This window comes from Amaranthus tricolor, chromosome 1 (assembly GCF_026212465.1).
Source record: "Amaranthus tricolor cultivar Red isolate AtriRed21 chromosome 1, ASM2621246v1, whole genome shotgun sequence".
Lineage (NCBI taxonomy): Eukaryota > Viridiplantae > Streptophyta > Magnoliopsida > Caryophyllales > Amaranthaceae > Amaranthus > Amaranthus tricolor.
The window spans coordinates 21,949,082-21,974,835 of NC_080047.1; the positions used below are offsets into that span (position 1 = coordinate 21,949,082).

The 25,754-nt window shown below is 33.1% G+C and overlaps 1 protein-coding gene across 1 annotated transcript; it reads left to right on the top strand.

Moving 5' to 3' along the window:
- The first annotated feature begins 861 nt into the window (after nt 1-861).
- On the top strand, nt 862-25,368 carry LOC130815689 (nuclear poly(A) polymerase 3). Its single transcript, XM_057682180.1, has 10 exons — nt 862-1,025; nt 1,126-1,203; nt 2,603-2,710; nt 3,858-3,920; nt 4,006-4,167; nt 4,366-4,479; nt 20,964-21,026; nt 22,913-23,218; nt 23,611-23,781; nt 24,842-25,368. Exons 1-10 carry the CDS (start codon nt 993-995, stop codon nt 25,205-25,207), a joined length of 1,464 nt encoding a protein of 487 aa, XP_057538163.1. The 5' UTR covers nt 862-992; the 3' UTR covers nt 25,208-25,368.
- Nucleotides 25,369-25,754: the final 386 nt, after the last annotated feature.

The window sequence follows — 25,754 nt, forward strand, 5'->3', positions numbered from 1 at the left end:
AATATAAATAATTTTTATATTGACATGAATTAAATAATAATTTACTTAATTATGTTACAACTTACAATGTACTCCCTCCTATGCTTAAATGTCCCATTTTCATATTGGTCAAGTTACTTTAAATGTCTTATTTTTATTTTAGGTATGTTAATTTTACCAATTTATTCGTACTAAATTTAATATTTTAACACCTTTACACTTATTAACCCCACTTTCTCTTTATCAAATTTAAAAATACTATACTCTTGCTTTTTTACATGTTGTTCCATTTGACCACCTAAAAAATAATGAAAAGTCAAATGGGATACTTTGATTAAATAGGAGAGAGTATAAATTAAGAATAAACAACAAGTTAAGAATGATTGATGAACTGCATCAAAGTCAAACATAACTATTAGAGTGAATAAAAGGAACGAAGTATATTAATATACTTTTATTTTTGAAAAAATTATCTAAATAATCTAACCTTTTACTAATTTTTCTACAATAATTTCAACTTTTAATCTAAATTATAAGGGATCCTTGATAAGAATGCACCAAGTACCTCTGACCTATGCAAAAAGTCATTTTAAATAAAAAAATAAAAATAAAAATTTAAACTTAAATTTTAAAAAATTAAATTTTTTTTAAAAATTAAAAAGAAAATTAAGTAAGTTTATATTTTGATTTTAACTAACAATTTTTAATATTATTCTTTTTTTCAATTTTATTTTTCTTTTTTTTTTATCAATTAACATGTAAAAACCGATCACCATTTACGCAATAATATTTTTATTTTATTTTTTTTATATTTTCTTTTGTTTTATTAAATCCACTAAACCCTACCGGGTGCCATTAACAATAACTCAATAAGTATGACCGTATTAAACAAGTATAACTAAATCAACTCAACTAAGAACAGAAGTAGTGAATGTATACGGGTTCTGCTCTCTTTGCCAGCTTACTGCAAGTCTGCTTCTTGTAATTAATTCACCTTTTTATTGCCTTTTCCAATGGTTGTTCATCAATCTCTCTCTTTACTTCAGGTACTTCCTCTCAATTTGTTTTTGAGTTGTTTTATTTGAGAGTAATTCCTTTATTTTCTTTCCAAAATTTGAAATTATTTGATTTTTATTATTGTTTAAGTTCATGGCTGATCAAGGGCTCGTGCCATCTCCTGACGAAAATATCAAAAGGGACTCCGTTATTCAGAAGCTCAATAAGGTATACTTTCTGAGACTTCTTTTAACGAAAAATTGATTTCTGCTTGCGATTTTTATTTGGGTGCAAATTTGTGGTGAATATTGTTTGAAGGGAATTTCGTCCATCTAGCTTTTGGGTCTATTTTGGAAGAATGCGTAGAATTTTATGAAGTAGCTTCTCATTGTGTTTTACAGTGAATTAGGGCTCGTGTAAATATTTTTGGGTAAAAATATCAAACTAATGGAACAAGTATAATTAGAGATGCAAGTGAAGTAATAGAAATAATTATGAAAGTGGTAAAATGTGAGTAAACTAAAAAAAATAAAAAGGAGGATGATTATCTTCATTTGGAGGAAAATAATTCCCTCATCCTCTCCGAGGGTAAATTTATACGCAAAATAAGGGAACTAATTGCTATTTTATTTACACTTTTCTATTACCTAATGACACCTTTTTATGTGGTAATGAATAGAAATAATGAAGAAAAATGATTAGTGTACCACAAGCATGATCATACATTTTGTCCACTAATTTTTCTAGCTAAATGTAGTGCATTATATTTCAATACTATTCCCATTAAGTTCAATTTTGGCATTGCTTCCTTTCTCGAATTTTCACTGCTTAACATAAATTGTTTAGTTTAAATTAGTTTTGTGCAATGAAATCATCAAAATTGATGAATTTCTTTTCTAAAACCAGCACTAGGTGCACATGAAATTGGTCCTCTAAAATACTGTCTCCGTTCACTCATTTATATGTTTTGTTGCACATTTTTTATCTTCAACCGAGCAAAGTAATGCACGTAGTTCATTTAGTAGTTGCCTCTATCAACGTTCAAGATCTAAATTTCAAAGCAGTTCCTGTTTTGAGTTTATAAGGTTCTTAGTGGATAAATTTGCCATCATCTTAACAAATCAAATATAGAAGACTTTTTCTTTGATTCGGAAGTGAGTGCTAGTTGATACTTGATATATCAAGGATCATCCCTCTACCCCGTTTCCGAGATGCTAATTGTTTAATGTGCATCTGCGTCCCATTTGTGCCCCATTAAGGCTAATGCTATGTTGTTTTAATCTTTCTATTATCTCCAATCACTTCACCAAAATAAATTTTTTTGTGAACAATTTCAAATTGGTTGAATTGCACACAAATGATTGCTTCCTAATCAATCATTTCGGTAACATTTATTTCCTTTCGAACGACTATTTGTATACTCGTTAGTGGTCAAGGAAATTATGAGTTGTGTAATCATGCTTCCAATGGTAGTGCTTTATGCAAGTGTAATCATATCTTTCCTCAAGTGGGCTAGTGCCTGCCTTTTTATGTCGTTAATTGTATGAAAAAGTTTTCTTTTACTTTGCTTTGTATGCATTTGCTTACTTTATGCTTTCTTAAAATTATTATTTTTTTCTTATTGTAGATTGTGCAATGTTGGATTAAAAAAATTGCTTGGCAGAGGATGTTATCGGAAAACGTTATTAGAGATGCCTCAGCTGCAGTCTTACTTTATGGATCATATGGCCTTGGAGTAAGAATTATGTTTCTATCTGAAGTTGTGAACTCATTTTTCGCATATGATATTTTATGATTTTTTGTAATGGAAAATGGCTCATTAAATCCTGTTCACTTCTTGTTTATGTAAAACTATAGCTAATTATGCCATCAAGGGTCAAACATAAAAATTTTGTTGTTATTAAAAGGATGAAATTTGTTACATTCGATTTCTTTAATCGTACTTAAGTGAGCTGCAGTTATAGGCATTTTGGTAATGCAATCTGTTGTTAATTTAGTGTGATCAAATTATAATAAATGCTAGGATAATCTAACTGGTTCTATGTCTTTAACAATTCTTTTGCTCCTCACAAGCCATGTGAAGCTGATTTCTGTACATGATGTCATTGTAATTTGATTGTGGGCCTCTAATAGTCTATGGCTACTTGTATATTTGAAATACAATGGGTTTTTTAATAAAAAATTATAAAAAGTTTGATCATGAAGTAATTCTCAAAAAAAGCGTCCTCGTGTTTGAGCCTAATAGCAAACAAGAGAAGAACATGTTAAAAGCCAAAAAAATAAAAAAATTACCATGATTTTGTTTGTTGTTAGTAAAAACGAACAAAAGGAAGAAAAATCATATCTTTAAAGAAAACAATTAAAATAAATCAAGGGGTAGTTCACAGTTCATTACAGTGAACCAAGCAATGGCACAATAATGCTCTTGTTAAATTCTGAAACCATATATGATAGACTTGTTGCTTGCTTTGACCTGAGTATGTGTCAAGAGCTGAACGATTAAAGAAAAGTTTGCATGTTATCGTCTGCTATGAAGTCTTGAGTATCATATTCACGTAAACAAGTATCTATCATCCAACTTCCATACAAGAGGATAATAAATCATAGTGAATGCACATTTGAAACAAATCTAATAAATTGTTCATTATGTGCTAAATATTTCAATATTATAATAATGAAATTCGTGAAAAATTTGAAAATTTTTTGATGTTTGTTTGATATTGTAATTTCTTCTATTGATGCTATTTATGTCTGCTCTTGGTCACGTTGAACTTTTAGAACCAATCTAATAGATACAGACATAAATCAAAGTATTGATGTTTGAGATTTTTAACCCGTAAGAGTGTTCCGGAATGTTTATTTTGGTTCATGACTTCGTCCAGGTTCATGATTCAGAGTCGGACATTGATGCTTTATGTGTTGTTCCTTGGTTTGCTACTATGGCTGTAAGTTTCCTTTCTATTCTTATTTTTGAATTGATGCGCATCTTATCTTTTTGTCGTTGTATCTTATCATGGTTTGACATTGCAGGAGGATTTCTTTATTGTATTATACAATATGCTTAAAGGAAGACCTGAAGTGTCTGATATTCGTTGTGTCAAGGATGCTAAGGTCCCATTGATGCGGTTTGAATTTGAAGGGATTCCAATTGATTTTCCATACGCTCAACTCCAAGTTATATCTATTCCTGAAGTAAGTTTGATTTTCCACGTGCTGATATGCAGTTTAATTTTATATTATTATTATTATTTTAATTCGAATAAATAAGTATTTCTTTGTTTTGATTCATTGTTGATTTTTCACACCCATTTTAGTCTTACAAGTGTTTTATGTTCAATCTTCAAATTCAAAAATATTCTTTGTTGATCTTACTGAGCATTACAAATGCAGAGTGTGGACTTGCTGAATCCTTCCTTTCTGACAAAAATTGATGAAACTAGTTGGAGAAGTATATCTGGTGTGATTGTCAACGTGCGTGTTCTTCAACTTGTTCCAAACTTGGAGGTAATAGGTGTAATTTTTTCGCGTTTCTATATTCTTTAACTTGAAGATTGAATAGACTATTCTTCTAGTGGCATTATTTGTGGTCTTGTGGAGATGTTGCTTAGATTTTTTTATTGGGAAACCCTTGGTAGCTGGTCAAATACGTGTTTTGTCAATATTGCATTTAAAAATTTGAAATATCAACCTAATATGTTAATTGGGGCTCCCAAATATGTTAGTGTGGGTAATCACTTGCTTCGGTACTTATATCTCTTATAATATAAATGAAGATGTTGTTGCAATCACAATGGATTTTTCATTTTGAGGTTATCAGACAAGTTGCAAAAGCATATTTGGTGGGGTTTATTTTAGTCGTTTGCCGTAGCCAAAAATAAAATTGCGTTTACTTCTTGAACTCAAATGAATGTAGATAGTGGAACTAAGGATCATATCCATAGAGAAATTGTGACATGTTAATGGATTTAGGATGAAGAGTATGTGATCCTTTTCGATTATTAATTGTTATTTAATAGGTCGATTTGGTTGATGATTATAACAACACTAACCTAAGTAAAACGAATGATTTACTAATTTAGAACCAATTCTTGAGTGCAATTAGTTTACTTCCAACACATTGATCGAAGTTCCTGTAATTTAAGTCAACACTCGATTGCTTATTATGAAGATAACTTCATATTCTCTTAATACTAGCTAACATGAACAACATGATTATAAAGCCCATACTATTGAGCAATCTAATTCGAACATAGATTAAATTCAACTCAATAGTAGCATTACCAATGGAGAATCATTAGGTTTGGTAAGACCATTTAAGCAAATAACATTCAATTAAAATGATAAATTTCTCCTATTTTCTAACCATCAAAGGTAAGCTAATCGAATCATAATATAGGTTGCTAATAAACAATCAAACACAAAATACTCAAAATATTCAATATGGTTTAGCAATTTGGTTATTACATGAACATTAGTTTTACTTCCTAGTAATTGCAAGCAATAATTATTTTGAAGAAAAACAAGCAATCAACCAACCACCAAAATATTGAATCATAGAATCTTGCAACCAAGTGAGAAAAGTAGAACCAATTATCCTTAAGAGAAAAATTAGCAAATCATACTTAGGGTTTAAGAATTTGGGATTTTTAGAAATTTGGGGAAAATATTATATTACTCTTGAATATGGGAAAGAACATTTTTTTAAATACGTCCGAGCATAAGAAAGGGGATTACTTAACATAGAGGGAAAAAGATGATGAAGATGAGCTAGGGCCACAAAAGTGCTCCCTACTTAACTGTAGCAACCTGCTTGCTTTGAAAATAGGAAGACCCAAGTGATAAGGAAATGTTGTAGCAGCGGATTTAGTAGAAAGGAGACAGAAGATTATCGCGAGGTGCAGATCAGTTTGCGTGGTGTGATAAAATGTCTCGCGAGGTGCAATGCTAATGGATTGGTTCCTAGCTTTTTGCTGTTGCAAAACTGTTGATCTGATATGCGTCAAGGGCTGCCGAAATGGCTGCCTCGTTGTTTGGTGTTGTCTTGATCGACGAGCTGGGCAGCCACGGTGTTGCTTGCTAATGTTGTTGCTGCTGTTGTATTAATGATGGATTGTTTGGTGTGTAGTTTTGGCTCCGGTGTTGAAGGTCAAGGTTCAAACCTTGAGCGTAGCATGATATTTATTGTCACTAGAAACACTCCAACTTAGATTATTTTGTTGAAGAGAAGATTTGACACGTGAGCTTTCACTTGCTGTTTGACGAGTACTAAGACTGCTGGGCATTGAATTGCTTAGTGTTGCATTGTCTTTTTGAGATAATAGGTTGCTACGTTGCGGTTGAGGCTGCCTTCATATGTCGAGGCACTTGGCTTGACGATGGGCTTGGTGTTGTCATTGACTTGACGTTTAGCCAAATCAACTAGACACTAGCACTTATAATCCGACATTTATAATGACTAAATACTTGACTAATTTACATAAAATTCTACATAAATCTAAAACTAACCAACAATACACAATATAACTTAATAACCTAAAACTAATTCTAAATTTTGAAAATAAATTAAAAATAACAAATTTAAATACGCAAAACATCGGTACTACCAAATACCCCCACACTTGATCCTTTCTTGGCCTTGAGTAAATCTTAAATTGAAAGCTTACAAATTTTAAAAACTTTCAAACCGACCTAATCTTAATTCCAAAAGACTCAAAATAAAGATAGTAAAAATTTCCCACACACTTGATCTATACTTCCTAAATGTGTTTAACACAATTTCCAAAAGTATGATTATACTAGGCTACCAAAATGAGAATTACCTCAATGTAACTATTGTATGTTTGCTTTTTGAATGGTGATTATGAGCTTTGAGCATTGTCAAAAGGAAGAAGTTATTCTCTTTGCTTGTTCTCTAAATCCATTTTGCCTAGGCGCTTGTTTGGGTTTTCACCTAGCCGCTCTTTTTCTTCTTTTCTCTTCTCTTTAAGCTCACAAAAAACTCACTATTTATAGCCTTTTACTTTTGCCTACGTGCCCTTTCATGTTTTCACCTAGCAAGGCCCCCTAATTTTTGCCTAAGCCTCCACCCTTGTGGGTTTTCACCTTGCGAGGTTTTATTTTTGATTTAATTTCCTTTTTATAATTACAACAATTACATTTGCATTGATAATAAACTACAAATATATACATCAAAATGTTTCCACTCCCATACGTTGAATATCATAATGAGTCGGGTTGGTTTGGGGGTGAAAACTTGTGTGTTTGTGAATGGTTAATTGGGCTAGGTTTGATTTTTGTGTGTTATGGGTTTGTGTTTAACTTGTGAGGGAATGTAAGGGAGCTGCTGGTGCTGCCTTGGATGCGTGAACGGCTGTTGCGAATGTTGCTTTGTCGAGGCAAGAGTGGGCTGCTATGCTTTGACGAAGGATGGAAGGTTTTTGGCATGCTACCCTGGCTTAGTATATTGCTGTTTGATGGTGGGCTGCTGTGCTGGGGTCCGAGCTGCTGTTGGACGCGTTAGATGTGCTGCTTTGTGAGACTGCTGATGTGGTTTGCGAGGGCTGCAATGCTTTCGAGAGGCTCGCACTCTCCCAAGAATGAGTAAAAAACTCAAATCAAATACAATTTGCTAATCTATTTCCCATTTCTCTCTACCTTATTTGTACTAATAAGCTCTATGACTAACTAATGGTAAAATACCTAAATTATCTTTTTAACCAATTTATCACATTACCAACCGCTTGGATAGGAAAAAAAAAATCTTGAGTGACTAATGGGAGGAAGTGAGAAAGTTGTAAAACATTTAGATGGCTATATCAAAACGTGTTCGAAAATAAAATGATTTTGTGGGGGATGAGGAATGAATCATGGGTTAGTCATCAATAGTGGATTAATGGGTTGGATAAATTTGGCTTCATTTTCTGATATCTTGTGCTTTTAATAGAGCTAGCAGAGAAAGTATATTAAGTAAAGCAGTTAGCTTTATCAATGTAAAGCAGTTGGTGTTATCAACTTGACAGCACGCACAAAAAAAGCAGCATGTAGGCTGAAATTTCTTAATCAAAATTCACACATCTCGCAATCCATAAAGAGTACCTTGGTCATCTCCTTCACTGAAAATTCAGCCACTGATGTTCAGCCGCCAGCTCCTTATGCCCTCTTCCTTCCCTTTTATTAGGTGGACTTCCACGGAAAATCTCAATCCAGAGTAGCAACAGCCGCTTTCCCTTCCGGTCATCAATCCCTTCCAAGAGAATTTGAGGTCCTCTACTGCGACCTCATGATTTTCTTGCTCTATTTTTCGGTGGCTTCCCGTAATCAACTAAAGACATCAATGGCTGTCCTCGCCTTTTCTGACCAATCTTTTCATGGATTTGCTTCTCCGAGATACGATTTGCTCTGATACCAGTTGTAATGGATTGCCATGCTGTGAAGATAGAATATTACAGAAATTTAAATGAGACTAAAATGGAATTGTAAATTTTATTTATGTAATAGGAGGACACATGATACACAAGCTTTCGAGAGGCTTGCACTATCCCAAGAATGAATAAAAAGCTCATTTTAAAAATCTAATATAATTCCCATTTCCCTCAACCTTATTTATACTAATATAAGCTCTATAACTAACTAATGACAAAATTCCTTAAACATCCTTTTAACCAATATATCACAGAGGCCCAAAATTTGTGAGCCCTTTGTTGTTGGGCACCCCGTACACCCTTAAAATCGTCCCTAAAGTGGCAACAAGACATCGTGGCGAGTGCATCAAGGGAAATGGTAGAACTGTCAATGTTGCCTCGGTGTCCTATGACTGCTCGTTGGATAGCCACTGATGGGGGTTGTTGGGGCTGCCGAGGGCTGATGTACACTGCTGTATAGGTTGTATATTGCTGTACAAAGCTGTTTTGACAACTGCTTTAAAAGTCTGAATTTATGATTTTTAAAGATTTTTACTAACTACAACCTAAAACAACATAAATTGGACTTGCTCACACCAGTCATCCGTCTATATTAATAAATAGGAGTGACATGACATCAAAGATTTTTAGAATGGTTTAGAAATTTGTGAAATGAGCGCAAGGGTTCAAAATTTGTGTAGAGTGACATGAAACAAAAATAAAGGAAATTTACCTCATGGATCATATGATCCGAGTCCGCTCCCAACAAAAAGCAGTCGATACCGTTCAAAATGTATTGCTACAAATTATTCAACAAAAACCAAAAACAAGAATAATATCCTAACATTGAAAATAAAGAACATAAAATTAATTTACGGGTCTCCTCTCATGTAACACTCTTTTTAGTTCTTGGAGCTTGACCTAACTAGTAAATAAGTAGACAAACTACGAAGGAGTTCATCAAACTCACTCAAAAGCATTTTATTAACAAAATAAAACAAAAGAAAGTAATAAATAGAAAACAAGAATATACATGATACTAAAATTTGATTTTATATTTCAAGATGGAAAGTTTAAGAAAAATCCTAAATTCTTAACAAATGGATAGAAAACAAAATTGGATAGGAAGTCATCACGTAAGTTTACGTACGACTAAAAGGAGAATCAATAGGTTTGCTAAGACCATTCAAGCAAATAGCCTTCTATCAAAATTATAGATATTTGTTATTTTCTAACCATCTAGGTAAGCTAATAGAATCATAATATAGGTTGCTACCAAAACAAAAAAATTTTGCACTTTGGTTTATCAACATGATTATCACATAAACATTAGATTTACTTCCTAATAATTGCAAGCAAAAATCTATTTTGAGATAAGCAAGAAATCAATCAACAACCAAAATATTGAAGTGTAGAATACTTGCAATCAAGTGAGAAAAGTAGAACCAATTATCCTCAAGTGCAAAATCACTGAACCATACTTAGAGTTTAGGATTGGGAGATTTTTAGAAATTTGGGAAAAAATATTATACTACTATAGTTTATTGGAAAGAATATTATTCCAAATGCTCCGCTTCTTAATCTCTTCATAGAGCAAATGAAAGGGGATTACTTAACTTAGAGGGAAAATGATGGCGAAAATGAGCTATGATGGCAAAAAAGCTCCCTACTTAACTGTAGCATCTTGCTTACTTGAAAATAAGAAGACCCAAGTGATAAGGAAATATTATAGAAGTAATTTGACACTTAAGGACACAAGCTCATCGTGAGGTGTGGACTAGTTTGAATGGTGGGACAAAAGGCCTTACGAGTTGCGATCTCTTTTTCGAGGTGTGTTGAGCTAATGGATTGGTTTCTAGCTTTGTGATGCTGTTGTTGTCCTGGTTCAGTTGATCTGATATGTGTCAAGGGCTGCTGTGATGGCTTCCTCTTTGATTGGTTATTGCTTGATCGGGCAGTTGTGTAGCCGTGGTGTTGCTTGCTAATGTTGTTGCTGGTGTTGTATTGATGATGTGTTGTTTGGTCTGTTGTTTCAGCTCTGCTGTTGAAAGTCCAAGGTTCAAACCTTGAGAGTAGCATGATTTTTATATTTATTGTAACTAGAATCACTCTAACTTAGATTTTTTTTTGCTGAAGAGAAGATTTGAACACGTGCACTTTTGCTTGCCGTTTGACAAGTATTAAGAAGGCTAGTCATTTAATTGCTTAGTATTGCATTGTCATTTTGAGACAATGGGTTGCTATGTTGCATTGGAGGCTTCCTTGGTATGTCGAGGCACTTGGCTTAACGATGGGCTAAGTGTTGTCTTTGATGTTGAGCCAAATCCACTAGACATTAGCACTTATAACCCGACATTCGCAATGACGAAATACTGGACTAATTTACATAATATTTTACATAAATGTAAAACTAACCAAAGATACATAATATTACTTTTACTAATATCTTAAAACTAATTCTATTTTCTAAAAATGAAATCAAACCTAATAAAAATGCACAAAATATGGTTCTACCAATATTGCGGATGTTTGACCTTTTTTAGGCTAAGATGCTTTCGTGGTGTGTATTTTATTGAAATATTTGGTTGGCATTTTATCATATTTCTCAAAGTTTATCGCTGTTTTCTTGTGTTACTTGTGTTGATATGTCGTCATTTATGTTTAAAACAAAACAAGTTGAACCTAAGATTCAATGTGTGAGATGTACTTGGTATTTGTTTGTTTGATGACAAATTATAAAAGGGCGTAAAAGACTTTCAAAGAGCCTTGGAATACTCTAGAAATTTGTAGCTTTGTTTCATTATCAAGTTTTATTAAAAAAAACTGTCGAGTTTGTTAGAGTATCTTAATACTCTTGTATATATAAGAAGGAGAAGGAATGAAGGGAATTATGAAATGTATTGACAAGTAATGAGTTTACACGTTTAGGAGCCGTAAGCATCTTTAGTAGCTCACTATCCTCTTTCCGTAATACAAGTCTCTATTTCCAACTTCATATTTTACTTTATACTGCTTATGTGTGCAAGGTTTCCTTTATAGACTCCCATCCCATCCCATACAAACACTCCACCATAGCCTTACACCACCATAAAATATTCTGATCGTGACGTTGGTATCAGAGCAGTTTCTTTCCAGTCGACCGAAAACACCTTAAAGGTCAGGAAATGCAGAATCAATCACATTATCCAACCTACCAAAAACTAATAAACTATATCAAGAGGTGGCAATTTAGGATTTTCAAGAAAAGATAAAAATGGGATTGTGTTTTTGATGCGACAAAAAGAAAGTTCATGTAGTAATGTAAGAAATGTGAACTAAGGAAGCAATCAGTTCATGAGCAAGATGAGAATCTTAATAAAAATGGTTGAGAGAATAAAAAGAAGAATCTACAAAAGAAGGAAAAAATAATTGAAACTTCTTGGGAGGAGAATCTCAAGATCACAGAGAAACTTGCTATTACCATATCTTGTAGCAGCAACAATATAATGAACATTCCACATCCATAACAACAAACCACCCCAATGACCCATCTTCCTTAGGAAAAAACACCATAAAACTTGACATCCCAAAACCACCACAACAGTCCAGAAGATCTTTATCACAAAACGATAACTAACTTCATCATATTCACAACTTAAAACTACCCAATCATAAAATAGAAATCACCCAATAATACAATTAAAGCCATGTTCAATTTTCTCTTGCAATTTTTAGCATCAAACCACTCAAAACAACTATCGACATTTTCACCCAAAATTTTTCTTCTCTCAAAATACCCGAAAAATCAGCATCGTCTATCTCCAATTTCTTTGCATTTCCTTATTCAACCTATACCTTACAAAGTTTCCCACGAAGCTCCACCCAATCGAAAACCCAAAAAGAAAATCTCCTAGTGCAGGGAAAGGAAAGAGAAAAGAGAAGAAAGCTCATGCCTGATCCTCTTGAGAAAAGATGTAGAATAAGAGGAAGATTATAAAAAAAATGAAAAAGAGAACAAACCTGGTAAGTTGTGGGTAGTTGTGCACTAAAAAACTTAGTCGGAGAAAATAGAGACATGAAGGAAAAGTCTATGGAATGGCGATAGGGAAAGACCACCAGTAAACAAAGGCAGAAAAATTAGTTTAGTGGATAGTAAAGATGAGGATGGGTTTTGGATAAGTTTCGGAAAGAAAGAAGAAATGGGGTAGATAGAAGCGCCGATAATTGTTTCAAGTGTATGTATGGTTGGCATGGAGAAGATTCACAAGGAGATGACGTTGGAAGCTGCAAAAGTGAGGAAGCTATAAGGGCTGAGGTTGGCTGCCCAATTGTTTGCATTATCACCTTAGGAGATCCAATATGATTCACCCGCCCAACTTTAAGAAATTCAACCATGAAACGAAAATCAGGGAGCCCATTTGTTGTACATCTAAAAGGCAAGTTGGATCTTGAAAATCACAGAAGGAAACTATTAAATATGGTCATATTTTTCTGGGAAGAACTGCCGATGAAGTGTGTTTAAAATGGTAGCACAAACTCACCCCTTAGGCTAAGAAAGAAATGTCCAATGTGGAGGAACCTTCATGAGGCCTGTAAAGGTAAGGAGATAAGGTAAAAAATGGATGAAGATGGCAGTTCAAGAGGTTTTAATGGCTGAGCTTTCTTTGCAAGTTGGTGAAAAGTGAAAAGGTTGATGGAGATGCGTGTAATTAAGCTACTCAAGTGGCCATTTTATATCAGTGGAAAAATTTGGTAGTGATAACCAGTAATACAAAGAAATAAATTACTAGAATAATGATGGCATTAACAATAACATTAATGGTGATGTTAGTGGAGATGAGCAAATATGATTACAATTTTGTCCCATCCATCAGCCCTTACATGTTAAAATTTTTGCCTATTATTTAAAATCAAACTAATAGACATCGTCTCCCCATGGGAGATTTGGGTAATCTTCAACCACAAAATATCTTTTTTGTGGTCAAAACTATCAAGTGTGAGACTTTTACTAAAGCTAAGGAGAATGGTGCAAAGTCAATCCAAATTGTGTCACATTTCTTCTACATCAAAGCAGACCATTACCCACCTTGAGGAGAAGATCGATCTTTGGGTGGTTGATATGAAAAGTTACAAAAGGACACAAGAGACTTTTAAAGTGCCATACAATACTCTAGGTAATCATAGGGAATAATTACTGTATTTTGTTTGGAAGTTTGTTTGTCAGAGGTATCCTCATACTCTTGTATATATATAAAGGGAAAGAATGAAGGGAATTATAAAATGTGTTGAGAATTTATGTGTCTACACATTTGGAAGCCTTGCATGGCACTTTGAATTCGATATGAGATATTTTTCTCTATTTTATTTTCAAAACCTTCAATTATGTATCGAAAGAGGAGTATGAGATGAAGAGTATTCCCGATTTCTTTATTTTATATCAGGAGTCCATTTCAGCGTCACAAACTTTTTTTCATAACAAAAGACTATTTATGTTTGAAAGAGTACAAAAAAAATTTTCTTTCTTAATTTTCGAATCACATTAGTTGCCCCTTTACGTGATACAAGTCTCTATTTCCAAATACTTATTCAGGTTTATACTAATATGCTTAATGTTCCCTTCACAACTCTCTTCCCATCCTATACGAACACTCTACCACAACCTTAGACCATCACATAATATATCAGATCATCACAATTTGTTCATTAGCTAACATTGTGCCAAAATACGATACATACACAACATTATGATATTGGGGTGATGCGGTCATCATACCACCAAATATCGCCCTAAATCATGAAACATTTCATGAAATGACTCAAATGCAATTTTTTACACCTCTACAATGCGCGTAATATCGGTTTGGTAAGCTTGAATACCTTTACAATTCGACCAATACGATACGATACAACCTTGTTTTTTGCACTATGGTAGCTAAGTCTAGCTGAGAGATACTAATGCGTTTCTAGAACTCCAAAATCCAAATCCTTAGTTTTAATTTTTAGATTTTGTTGAATTTCATTCTTTTATACATCTATTGCAATCCTAGATGGGATACTTAACCACTTAAATTAGTTGAAGAGTTTTCACTTTGGAGATTTTATTGTATTGATTAAAATAGACTGATGTGCTTTAAAGTCTTAAAGAGGCCATGTAACCTATGTATTGACTTGGTTGGCTAGAGATAGGAATGGAAAGATAATTATCAAGAAAAGCTAAAGAGAATTAAGCTCTGGTTAGGTGATGGCTTCACCATTTAACATTAGTTTTGACTATTGGTTGCGAGTTATCTTACTTATTGATCTTCTTAAATGCCTTTTTGGAAAAATTATCAGGAAAAATCATCTTCGATCGACGTTGCTTTCTATATAGCTTGCATCTTCATGTTTATGGGAGTTGTCTGCACATTCCATAACCCTAATGCCATTAAGTGGCGTCCATCTGTGTTTTAAGATGGGGCATGCCGTTTTCCTGGGAACTGTGTCTGATTTGATTTCTTGTCAGCGTTAATGTTCTCTCGACATTATCCTTAAATTAAGAAAGATTGCCAATTATCATTATTCTGGTTGGCTTACTTACAAGGTTGTTAAAATTGCGATTCGGGTCTTAGAATCGTACTATTTTACGATCTATATAATCATAAGCAATTCTGGCTCGTCATAGAAATGAAATTGTGTAGGATCGATAAGATCGTACAATCCTACACAATCCTACTGATCCCACCTTAAAGTTCCCAAACGACTCAAAATGGGCCACAACCTTGTGCAATTTCAACCATTCTCCTAAAATTTTTGATACTAGTGGTTGTTCTTCACTTTCGCCATTTACACAATTTTATTTCTCCATATATTTGTTGTCTTCAGTTGGTAATTGTTTATTTAGGTTAGTTAATAACAAGCTTGTTTTATTGAATTTGTTTGTTGTAATTTTGTGGTTAAATCTTTCTTTTGATGATTAATTCTTCACCAATTTGAACGAAAATGATACAAAGTGAAATTGCAATATAAAGTTAATAGAGTAGAGAAAGCAATTGGTTACGGTGTTTTTATTAATATTTAAGAGTTGTTAATCTTTCTCCTATTCGTTAGCAATAACTATTGTACTTAAAAGTTGTAATTAGACTCCATGTAAGTGTGAGTTTTGCAATATAAATGCCTTGATTTCAATATTTCTTGACCTACATTCTCTGATTTCTTAGTGGAGTATATTTAGTTTAACTAGTAAAAATAAGTGCATATCTTAATATATTAGTATTTCATTAATAAAAGAGAAAAAGGAAAATTATAAGAAAGTAAAATGTATTTTTTGAACTATAGCCATTTGTTCTATAAATTAATGAATTGTAAGTGCTCTATTACATCAAAATGACTAAATGGCAAATGCAATTTCTTATTTTTGTAAATTTGTAGGATCGTACAACCCCACGATCAGAACCTCCAGTCCTATCCTGAGAGTTGTTTCCGATTCTAGGTAAAATCCCAATCCTGACAACCTTGCTTTCTTGGTATTATTATTTTTTTCTGTATGTTGTTTAACGACTTGCCAAGGATCAAAGAAATTAGTTAAATAAGGATTTGATTGGCGAACTAATGTTTGTATTATATTCCCTTCTAGTAGGTTTTTGTTGCTAACTAGTAAGTTTGTATGTCCAGAAAAATGTCACTACTCAATACCCATAACAATTCAAAACTCAACTTCCATTTTCATCTTTATTTATTCATTTTATCTATTTTTGATCGTCTAGTCGTCCCGGACCCGTTGCCTTAGTTCTATATGTACAACCCCAATTTTTCTCTATCGGAAATAAATTTTGTTAGTGTTTGAAGCCGCCAGACAAATTATACATGTTGGTTTAGAGTCCAAGTTTAAAGTTGACTGTAATGCAAGACCACTACAACACTATTAATTATGATGTTGGAGTATGATTTTCCTTTCTACAAGTCTAGTGAGTCTTGCGTCTAAAATCTTCATCCTTGCTGTGAGAATTATGTTCTAATTATTCGTTATAATTCATGGTGGCTTTGCACTTGCACTCAATCCGCCAGTAAATGGTTGTTAGCCATGAGTAAATTGTTTCAACCTTCCAAGGAAAGATAGTTTAGAGTTGATCTGCCAAAGGGAAGGGCAGATTTGATTCTTTATTTCAATTGTAAAGATATAACTAATACTCATGAAAAAAAAACTAACAATTCCTCCTTGTTAAAAATACTATTTGTGGAGCTTTGTAAATGTGTGCAATGCACATTGTTATAGAAAACATATGAAACAAATTAATTTAATTTTATGTGGAGCAGTGGAGGTTCTTAACCTGTTCAAACAACAACTCATATTATTTTCAATAATTTGAAAGAGATAAATATGTCGCAAAAAGTGGAGGGATGCTAGAAAATTATGAAATTTCAAGTAAAGATCAAAATGAACAATTAGTTGTTAGACTCAATTTTATAAGTTATAGATCACTAACTAATACCTATGGCCTTGTTCGTTCATCTTAAAGAACATTTTTTAGGATAAATGAGTTCAATTAAGAATTTTTATGTGAAAAACACACACTATGTATCTTAAATTTCACAAGTCCATAGTTTAGTGCTAGAAAAATATACTCTTTACAGCCTAAATTAATTAATAACAGAAGGGTATTGGCTTATTTGGAATTTAGGTTTGGGATTTAAAAACTAGGTCTGGATAGTGTAAGCAGTGGTTAAAACTAAGGTGGATAATGCGAACAATAGTTTTTTTGTATAGTTTGAAACTGTGATTGCATTAAAGTAGGCCAAGTTTAGGTTTGATAAGAGAAAAACTAAAATATAAGGAAATGTATCATTTGAACTGGGATGCAAATAAATGATTACATACTCCTTCCGTTTCTTTTCAAATGTCCCATTTGCTTTTTGAGTACTATTTATCAAGCACTCTTAATTTCTAATTTATTCTTAATCTATAAATTAAAACATAGTCAAATTGGATCTTGTTTGATTCTTCTCAACATAAGGTGTATTAAAATCTATTTTTTATAATTTTTAATTATGCACAATTAGAGATATTAAAGATTAAATTATTGCACCGGCAAATGTGCAAAAAGCAAATGGGACGTTTGAAAAGAAACGGAGGAAGTATCGATTAATATGATATGGAAATTGGTTTAATCAAACTTAATCTGTGTGTTTAATGAGATTAAGGAAATCTTTACCATTAACAAAATAGGAATAAAACTAATTGAACAAAATTTGAAACAAAAAGTAAGTTCCCAATATATTTTGTACTATATTGACTGCAATGAATTGATATTGGGAATAATTGATTCACGAAGGGGTAATGTAGGTAATTATTATGTTAGTGCTAAGTTGGGAAATAATTTAGTATTAAGAGATAGTTTTATTAAAAATTAGTGGAATGAGTGGGTTATTCTCATAATGAAATTTGTTAAAGATATTGTGGCTGAGTTAAACTCACTTGGGGAGATTGCAAGCTCCAATAGCTTGTTCTATCTTTTATTATTTTACTTTTTAGATTGTAATCATCCTTTAATCATACATTTTATGATATAATCTTACTTTTGTCCTTTTATCATTTTATTTTTCAATTTACTGTTTTAGTTCAATTAATCAGTTCATAAGAAACATGGTATCAGAACGGTATAATTTTGGTGACTGGAAACTTGCTGGAGATAGCGTAAGTCCGGAAAATACTGAGGTAACTGATCTTAATGCATTTTTTGGGGGTTTCGGGACTGGTAATTCAGCCTTAGATCCATAGTAGAATAATCCACTCATTCAAACCAACTTCTACAAATGAGATTTATAAAAAATGGGGAAAAAAATTTGTGAGTTTTGTGATGGGCAACTAGATGAAACAGAACTTTCGGGACACGATTGTAGCCACACTGAATATTCAATGCTCTACCTCCATGAAGGAATGAAGGATGAACTAATGGTAATTGTTTACCATGAACCACCAAAGTGGAAGAAAAAGAAATATGTTAGATCTGTAAAACAAAGAAGAGCACCCAAGAGTTGTGGGGAAGAAACAAAAAAAAGAGCAGATTAGATACGATAGGATATGGCATGATGAAGAAACATACAGAAAGAGAAAGAAAGGTAGAAGAAACTGGGAAAAAAAGACAATAAAGAAGAAAAGGAAAAAATTAAGAAATAAGAAGAGAAGGGAAGCACATAGGGGTGGCTAGATTCCAGTGGGTTAAGAGGCGCAGAGGTTGGCGGCGGAAATGCGTTTGACATTCAAGGAGAGAGAGGGAACTTGACTCATGTGTGTTGTGGGTCTGGGGGTGGACCTGGAGAGAGGTAGCGATGGGGGGTGGTTGACGAAAAAAGGAGGATCAGCGAGGACAAAAGGTTCAAAAGCGGCTAGAGGGAGGTGCCAGATCCGACTAGTATGCTCCGGGAAGGCGGTTGTTGTCGTACACAACAAAAAAAGGAGAAGAAGATAATACAGATGAGAAAATAGAGGTTGTTGTCGGAGTACTTGGCGGCAATGGATGCTCCGGGAAGGCGGTGGAGGCTACGGAAAAGTGGTGTGAGAAATCACTGAGTGAGGGAAAAGAAGAACCGAGTATAAAAGAGAAAAAAGGGGATGATGGCAGCGGCGCCTGGGCGGTGGAAATTGTTGCCGGAAAGTTTGGTGGTGCCGGCAACGCAAATATGACATATATAATTTTAGGGTTTTGTGGTTTGAAGGGGGGAGTATGGGCAAATAGGCAGTCCACAGAAGCAAGTAAGAAAGAAGATGGGGTAACAGGACTTATTTTAAAATCTGATGCTGATGTCATGAATGACATCATAAAAAAAACCTTGATGGTAGACCCAAATTTTTTAAGCCCAATTCAGTATTTTTTCACTCCCATTTTTAAGCTTTGAAATATTTATTTCTCAAGTTCACTCACCAATTTTTGTGAATTCCAAAATCATTTTTCAAACTGAATTTTCCTATCAGTAACTCAAGCCAATTAATTACAGAAAATCTTTTCTCGACCATTTATCCTTCTCTTTTTTCTTGTTGATGAAGGTCAAGCTAAATTTTATCCATCTTAAGGGCAAGGTAGAACTTTAGGTTGCCAATATTGCAATGAACTGATATTGGAAATAATTGGTTTACGAATAGGGAATTACTATGTTAGTGGTAACTTAGGAGATAAATTAGTATTAAGTGGTTGTTTTATTATAAATAACGGGAATTAGAGGGGTATTATTATCATGAAATTTGATAAACATATTGTTCGTGAGTTTATACTCATTGGGGAGATTGCAAGCCTCTCCAATAGCTTGTTTTATCTTTTATTATTATACTTTTTAAGATTGTAATCTTTCTTTGTTCATTCATTTTATGATATTAATTTCACTTTTGTCCTTCTATTATTTTATTTCCATTTTACTGTTTGGTCTAATAAATTAGTTCATAACATGTGCATACTTTTTCTTTTTCCTTTTTTTTTTTTTTTTTTTTTTTTTTTTTTCAGATTCCGCTAAAGTACACAATATTTTGTCATATATTTTCCCCATTTCATAAAAAAAGTGTGCAAATTGCTTTGTCATACCCCAATAAATATTCCTCTTCTCTCAAATCCTGCATGTCATATATCTCTCCGTACACTTTTTAACTTTGCTCAAGTATGGTTTCTTTTTGTTTTCTTGTATTTTGTAATATTCTCAGTCCGACATTCTCCTGATGCTAATATTTTTCTTTTTGTTTATTGTAACATTTACTTTCTTGTTGCACCTCATTGTGTTCCTTTTGACTACTACTTACATGTAGATTCTCCTAAAGTTTCCTTAATCACATAAGTGATATAAATGCTTTCATCTTTGTCTAAGTTAAATTCGTATATTCATCTTTTTTCACTTGTCCAATTGACTTTTTCAATGATTAAAATGAAACATCAAGGTCCAAGAGTTTGTGATGGGTGACTATATATTCACTTAGTAGGACCTAACGAATTCTTATCATTTCTCCAATTTAAGGAGTAAACTTTTTGTGTAGTATCCACTCCACTTTTATACATTAGTTTATGATTTTCTCGCTTTCTATAGGATGTACTAATACTTACAAAATATACTTTTGAAAACTCCAAAATTGACACTCCCTCCTAATTTCTCGTTCCATATACATAACCTTTATGGACGCTCACAAAGTTATTTTGTGTATATCGAACATGACCATTCAAAACACTATTTAACGTACAAATTTACCGATGTTGGGATATTTTGCATCATGCCATTTTGCTCCTAAAGTTTTTTAATTAATTTCTTTCTTTACTCTTCATTGTGGCACATATGCACTATTGACATTCAACATATTCCTACATACATAAACTTGACCCTTAGAATGCTAAAAGATGTTTGCTTAGAGATGTATAAGTTTTTCATCGAGTAGTGCAAAGAAGATGATGTTTAATACTTCAATTGTGTGTTTGATTGAGAGTTCTTGAATTAGTGATGGTTAAATTGATTAAAAATATGAGTTGTCATGTAACTTTTAAAACAATATGTGAAATTTCAATGTTGTTCTTTGGTGAAGAAACCACTTCAATCATGTTCTTTTAGTGATATATACTTTTCTATTATGGAGCTTTCATATGTGTGATTCGTTTGGTGCAGAATTTCCGGTCATTGCTACGTTGCACCAAATTTTGGGCAAAACGACGAGGAATTTATGGTAATGTAAGTTGTCTTTTCTCTATTTTGGTGCTTAGATTACATTTTAATTTTACATTTATGCCTAACTAAAGTTTTTTTTAAGGTTTGGGATTTCTAGGTACGAGGGTAAGAATTCACTTTTACACGTGAATATGTTTTTTCCATCGCATGTTCATGTTTGCATTGTTTAACCAACTCAATGTTGTAGGAGTTTTATTTGACCTATATATCTTAGAGAATGGGCAATGTGTGAAGTGGTGAAGGGACTTTTGGGATGTAAAATGGTGAGTGGGTTATGTGACTAAGGGACAGTCGAGTGTTTAGTGTAGTCGAGACTTGAAAGTTTCGGTCAATTGATTATGAACATCAAGTTTTCCCCTAAATCATTAAAAATTAAAAGGATGAGAGTTATAGGGGTTTCAACTCTTGATCAAATGGTTAAAAGATACAACTCAACCAACTTACTCTTTACTATTGTTTTTCCTAGATTTTGAGTGATGTCAATTGACATCTTAAATCCTCCCTGATTTCAGGTGGAAATTGGAAATAGATTGGTTGTGGGAGCCCATGAAAATATTTGTTTTCGAGTATTTAAAGATTATATGACATATTACCCATCTAACACGACTAATCATATATTCATATTGAATAGATATGATAAATGCACATACTTTCATGAACTAAGTTCCTAATTACCTATATGAAAAGCAAAAATACCAAAAGATATTTTAAATCTTGTTTTAATATAGCTTTTTAAAATGATGAAAAATATCTAATACATGATGCTATTCATCATGCAAAAAAAAATGGCCTTAGTGTATTGTCATTCATATCAATTTTAGATGTCGAGTTGCAGATCTATTTGAACAATACCGTCCATATCTTAATAAGACAAAAATATCGCGTTTTAGGCGAGTTCAAGGGATACCTCATGGTTTTGGCCAATATTTGGTTAGTTTTATCTTTATAACTTTTTAAATTTAAAAATTTGCATAATTTCTTATGCTGCAAATTTTAATTCATACAACATCAATGTAAAAGTTGACTTATGTCTAAGATTTATAAGTGTTTCTATGGGTTCAAGATGCATTCTTTTTAGGAAGAGTTTTGGATTTGTCTTTTGATTCCCATACTATTCGTATTGATTTTATTCACTACGACCACCTAACTTCTCTATGACACAAACCAGTCGGCTGGCCCAAATTCTAGGGCTGTTAAACTAATTTGGTGTTTTTCTCTTGAACACTAATAAAGGTATACATAAATATGGTGTATTGTGTTTTTGCTCGTGTCCATTTAAGATAACATGTCCTGACTGGTCTATTTTATATATTCCGTGTCATTTAGCCTACTTAACTATCCCTTATCCTTTGTAATAGATCGGCCAAGACAGTATGGACACTTCGAGTGTGCCCAATGACTCCCAAAAGGACTTTCCTTTGTTATTCACTAATCAAAAATCTAATCAATTATTATAAGGGTGGCTCTATATATATATAGCCTAAGCTCCAAAAGACAATTAAAAATACCCCAAAAGACAATTAAATACCAACTATTCTAATTACAAAACATAAAAACTAATTAAATGTGAAATGTCGATAATGCCCTTGAACCCTTTGACCCAAGTCATCACATGCTTGTACTAAATAATGTTTCACGAGTAACGCTCTAACGTAATTAGTTAATATTTTTGAGTAATACATTTACGAGAATGTAGAGAGTTCTAATTTCAATATGTGAATGCATTACTTATATTAGTATTGAAATGTATTATGCGTTGTCACTAGTCTATTTTTTTTTTACAGATCTCTGTAAACATTTGACATGCAAGGTTTTATATTATATTTAGGAATTTTTCCTGCTTGTCTCATCTTCGGCATCATGTTGACTATGTGTTTTTACTTTGTTAGCTGTTTGGATTTTTTGGAGGAATACATTTGGCTATCTTATCAGCCGTTATTTGCCAGAGGAGTCCAGATGCTTGTTTGAGTGCTCTTGTGATGAGCTTCTTTAGCACATTTGCTAGTTGGCCATGGTCTACACCTGTTGTCTTGCAAGATGGAAGTATGCAATCTGTAGAAGATGTGACTGAAAATAGATGTTTGATGCCTATTAAACTACCTTGCAGCCCATATCAATACTGCCAATCCTACATCACTCGCAGCACTTTCAACAGAATTAGGGTAGAATTTCTCCGAGGGCAGAAGATGACCAATGTCAGTGTTCTTATTTCTTATTTAAAGATGAGCCACCTTTACGACTATTGTATATATGTTTATAATTGACTATGTTTTAAGAACCTTGGTAGCTGGCTTAATCTGTGCATTGATTAAAAACCTAAATTAAGTTTTTCTAAAAAACTATGCATCGAGTATATTTTATTATACATTGAGTAAAAAACTATAAATGGGACATGTTTTTTGAACCTTGTTGTAATGTGTACCTGAGTAGGTATCCCTGATTTCTCAAAATTTACTGGAACATTGCAGGAGTAAAAAACTGAGTTTTGTACATTCTCAAACCTTGGTTTTAGGAGAGAAAAATTTAACTTAGGTTTTTGCTTTCTGCATCTTTCATTGACTTATTCCTTCGTCTTCGAACATTGCAGGACATTCTGAAGCCTGATTTTAACTGGGACAGGTTATTTGAACCTTATTGTAATATGTACCTGAGTAGGTATCCCCGATTTCTCAAAATTTACCTTGTGGCGTGTGTGAAAGATAGCTTAGGGGATTGGATTGGATGGGTGAAGTCACGTTTCCCCTCTCTCATTTTGAAGGTGAGTTGTAGTTGATGTTTAGTGTTGCCTCTACATTTGTTTTAATACATGCTAATTTGAGCTCTCAAGTTTTTGTTTTATGGTCTCGTATAATTCAGTTCTATCGTGGTAGTTTTTAGAATTTTGTGCATTCTCATTGGAGCCAAATGGTTAAAAGTTTTTTGGTGTTGGCTCATAGTGGAATATAGTAAAATGGGTTGTTAATTCATGTGCACTTCTTAGTATATCAAATTGTGAATGGCTCACTCGGATACAACCTTTTCATAATTGCAAGGGTAAGGATACATAAATATCCCACCTTCTAAAACCCAGTTAGGTAGGTCTGGAGCCCAGATGGGAGCCATATATTGGTGTTAGGATACACACACATTTCATTATCATTAAGTGACTTCCATCTAGGATGGGGTTTTGGGGTCAGATGTACGCAATTTTACCCTTATTAGTGATGACACTTCTTTGTATATGAACTTGTAAATGATGTTTTCAATGAAGGCTTAATCAGATACAACCATTTTATTTTTACTAGGTAAGGTTGCATACATATCTCATCTTCTAAACCTTGCTTAGGTAGGTTTGGAACCTTGATGGGAATCATTTTGTGGTATTAGGATACAAACACACATTCTATTACCCCAATGCCATAAAGTGGCTTCCATCTAGGTTGGTTTTTGGGTGTCGACTGTATTCAACTTACCCTTGTTAGTGATTTTCGATTGACCCTTGGTAACAAAAATCATGTGAAACTTGACATAAATAAGAAGTGCACATAATTTAATGAGCCATTTTACTATAGTCCATTATAATCTGAAATGAAAAAGGAAAAATCTAAAGCTTATTTTTTTAATCTGTTATATATAGACTATATTAGTGTTATTAAGTTATGTTCATGTCATTATGTGAAGTTATAAATGATGTTTGCTATCAAGGATCAATCGAAAATAACTTTGCCTAGGTGTGAGCTGCTTAATGGCATTGGGATAAAAGAATGCTGTAAAGAATATGGAATTTCCTGTGAAGTAATCTGGATTCCAAGGGTTTCTCATAGTTTGTTTTCCTGCAGTTGGAGGAGATCCGAGTTTCCTGTGATCCCAACCCGACCGAGTATGCTAATACCAGTACTGTAGACAAAGAGCCAGCCATATTCTTTTACTGGGGCCTTAATATGGCCCGAGGTGTGGATTTAACTTCAGTTCTGAAAGAATTCAAGAACAATCTCACTGACGATTACCAAGGAATGCCAGGGAAGATTGTATTAAGTATCGTTTCAGCTTCAGAGCTTTCCGACATTGATCAGATTCCTACGAGAGCACGCCGGAGAGTTGTTGATTATGATCAGCAGCGCATACCTGTGTACTCAAGACACTTGCCAAACTATGTGGTTGGATTTATGGCTAGTCAAGGAGATCATTCCGGCTTTTGTGTTTAGACGAGGTATTGATCTGATTAAACAATGCAATGCTAATTTGAATTGATTTATTGGTTGTAGTTGTAGATATAGTGCTAAATAGGACCAAAAGAAATACAATCATAATAAGCAACATTTTTTGTTATTTTGTTTTGAAAAACATTTTTTTTTTCTTTTACATTTATGATTTGTTATGGGGTCAAGCTTTATCATTATTTTTGTGGGAGGAAGAAATGATAATTGGTTTATAATGTCTTGATTACTTTCACCTTAATATTATTAACCTGGTCAAAATTGATTTTTTATCTATTTTGTGTGACTTTTTAGGATTACACATTTAACTCTATTTGATCTAATCTCATTAGTCTAAAAACATACCTTATTCTCCAGCAAGCAACGTCTGCATATTAAAAGTATAACTTATATCTTTATATTAATCCTATACGTATTTAATATGTATTATTATATTGTTCCTCGGACATAATTCTTCAAACAAACAAAATAGATTTTTAACATGATGTCCAATGTGAACTTACAACCTTTCTTTCATTTCTAGTTTTTTAAGGCC

Coding starts and splice junctions, on each gene's coding strand:
- LOC130815689 (XM_057682180.1), top strand. CDS start 993: ATGGTTGTTCATCAATCTCTCTCTTTACTTCAG. Junction 2,711..3,857: donor ATGGATCATATGGCCTTGGA/GTAAGAATTATG, acceptor GACTTCGTCCAG/GTTCATGATTCAGAGTCGGA. Junction 4,480..20,963: donor AACTTGTTCCAAACTTGGAG/GTAATAGGTGTA, acceptor CGTTTGGTGCAG/AATTTCCGGTCATTGCTACG.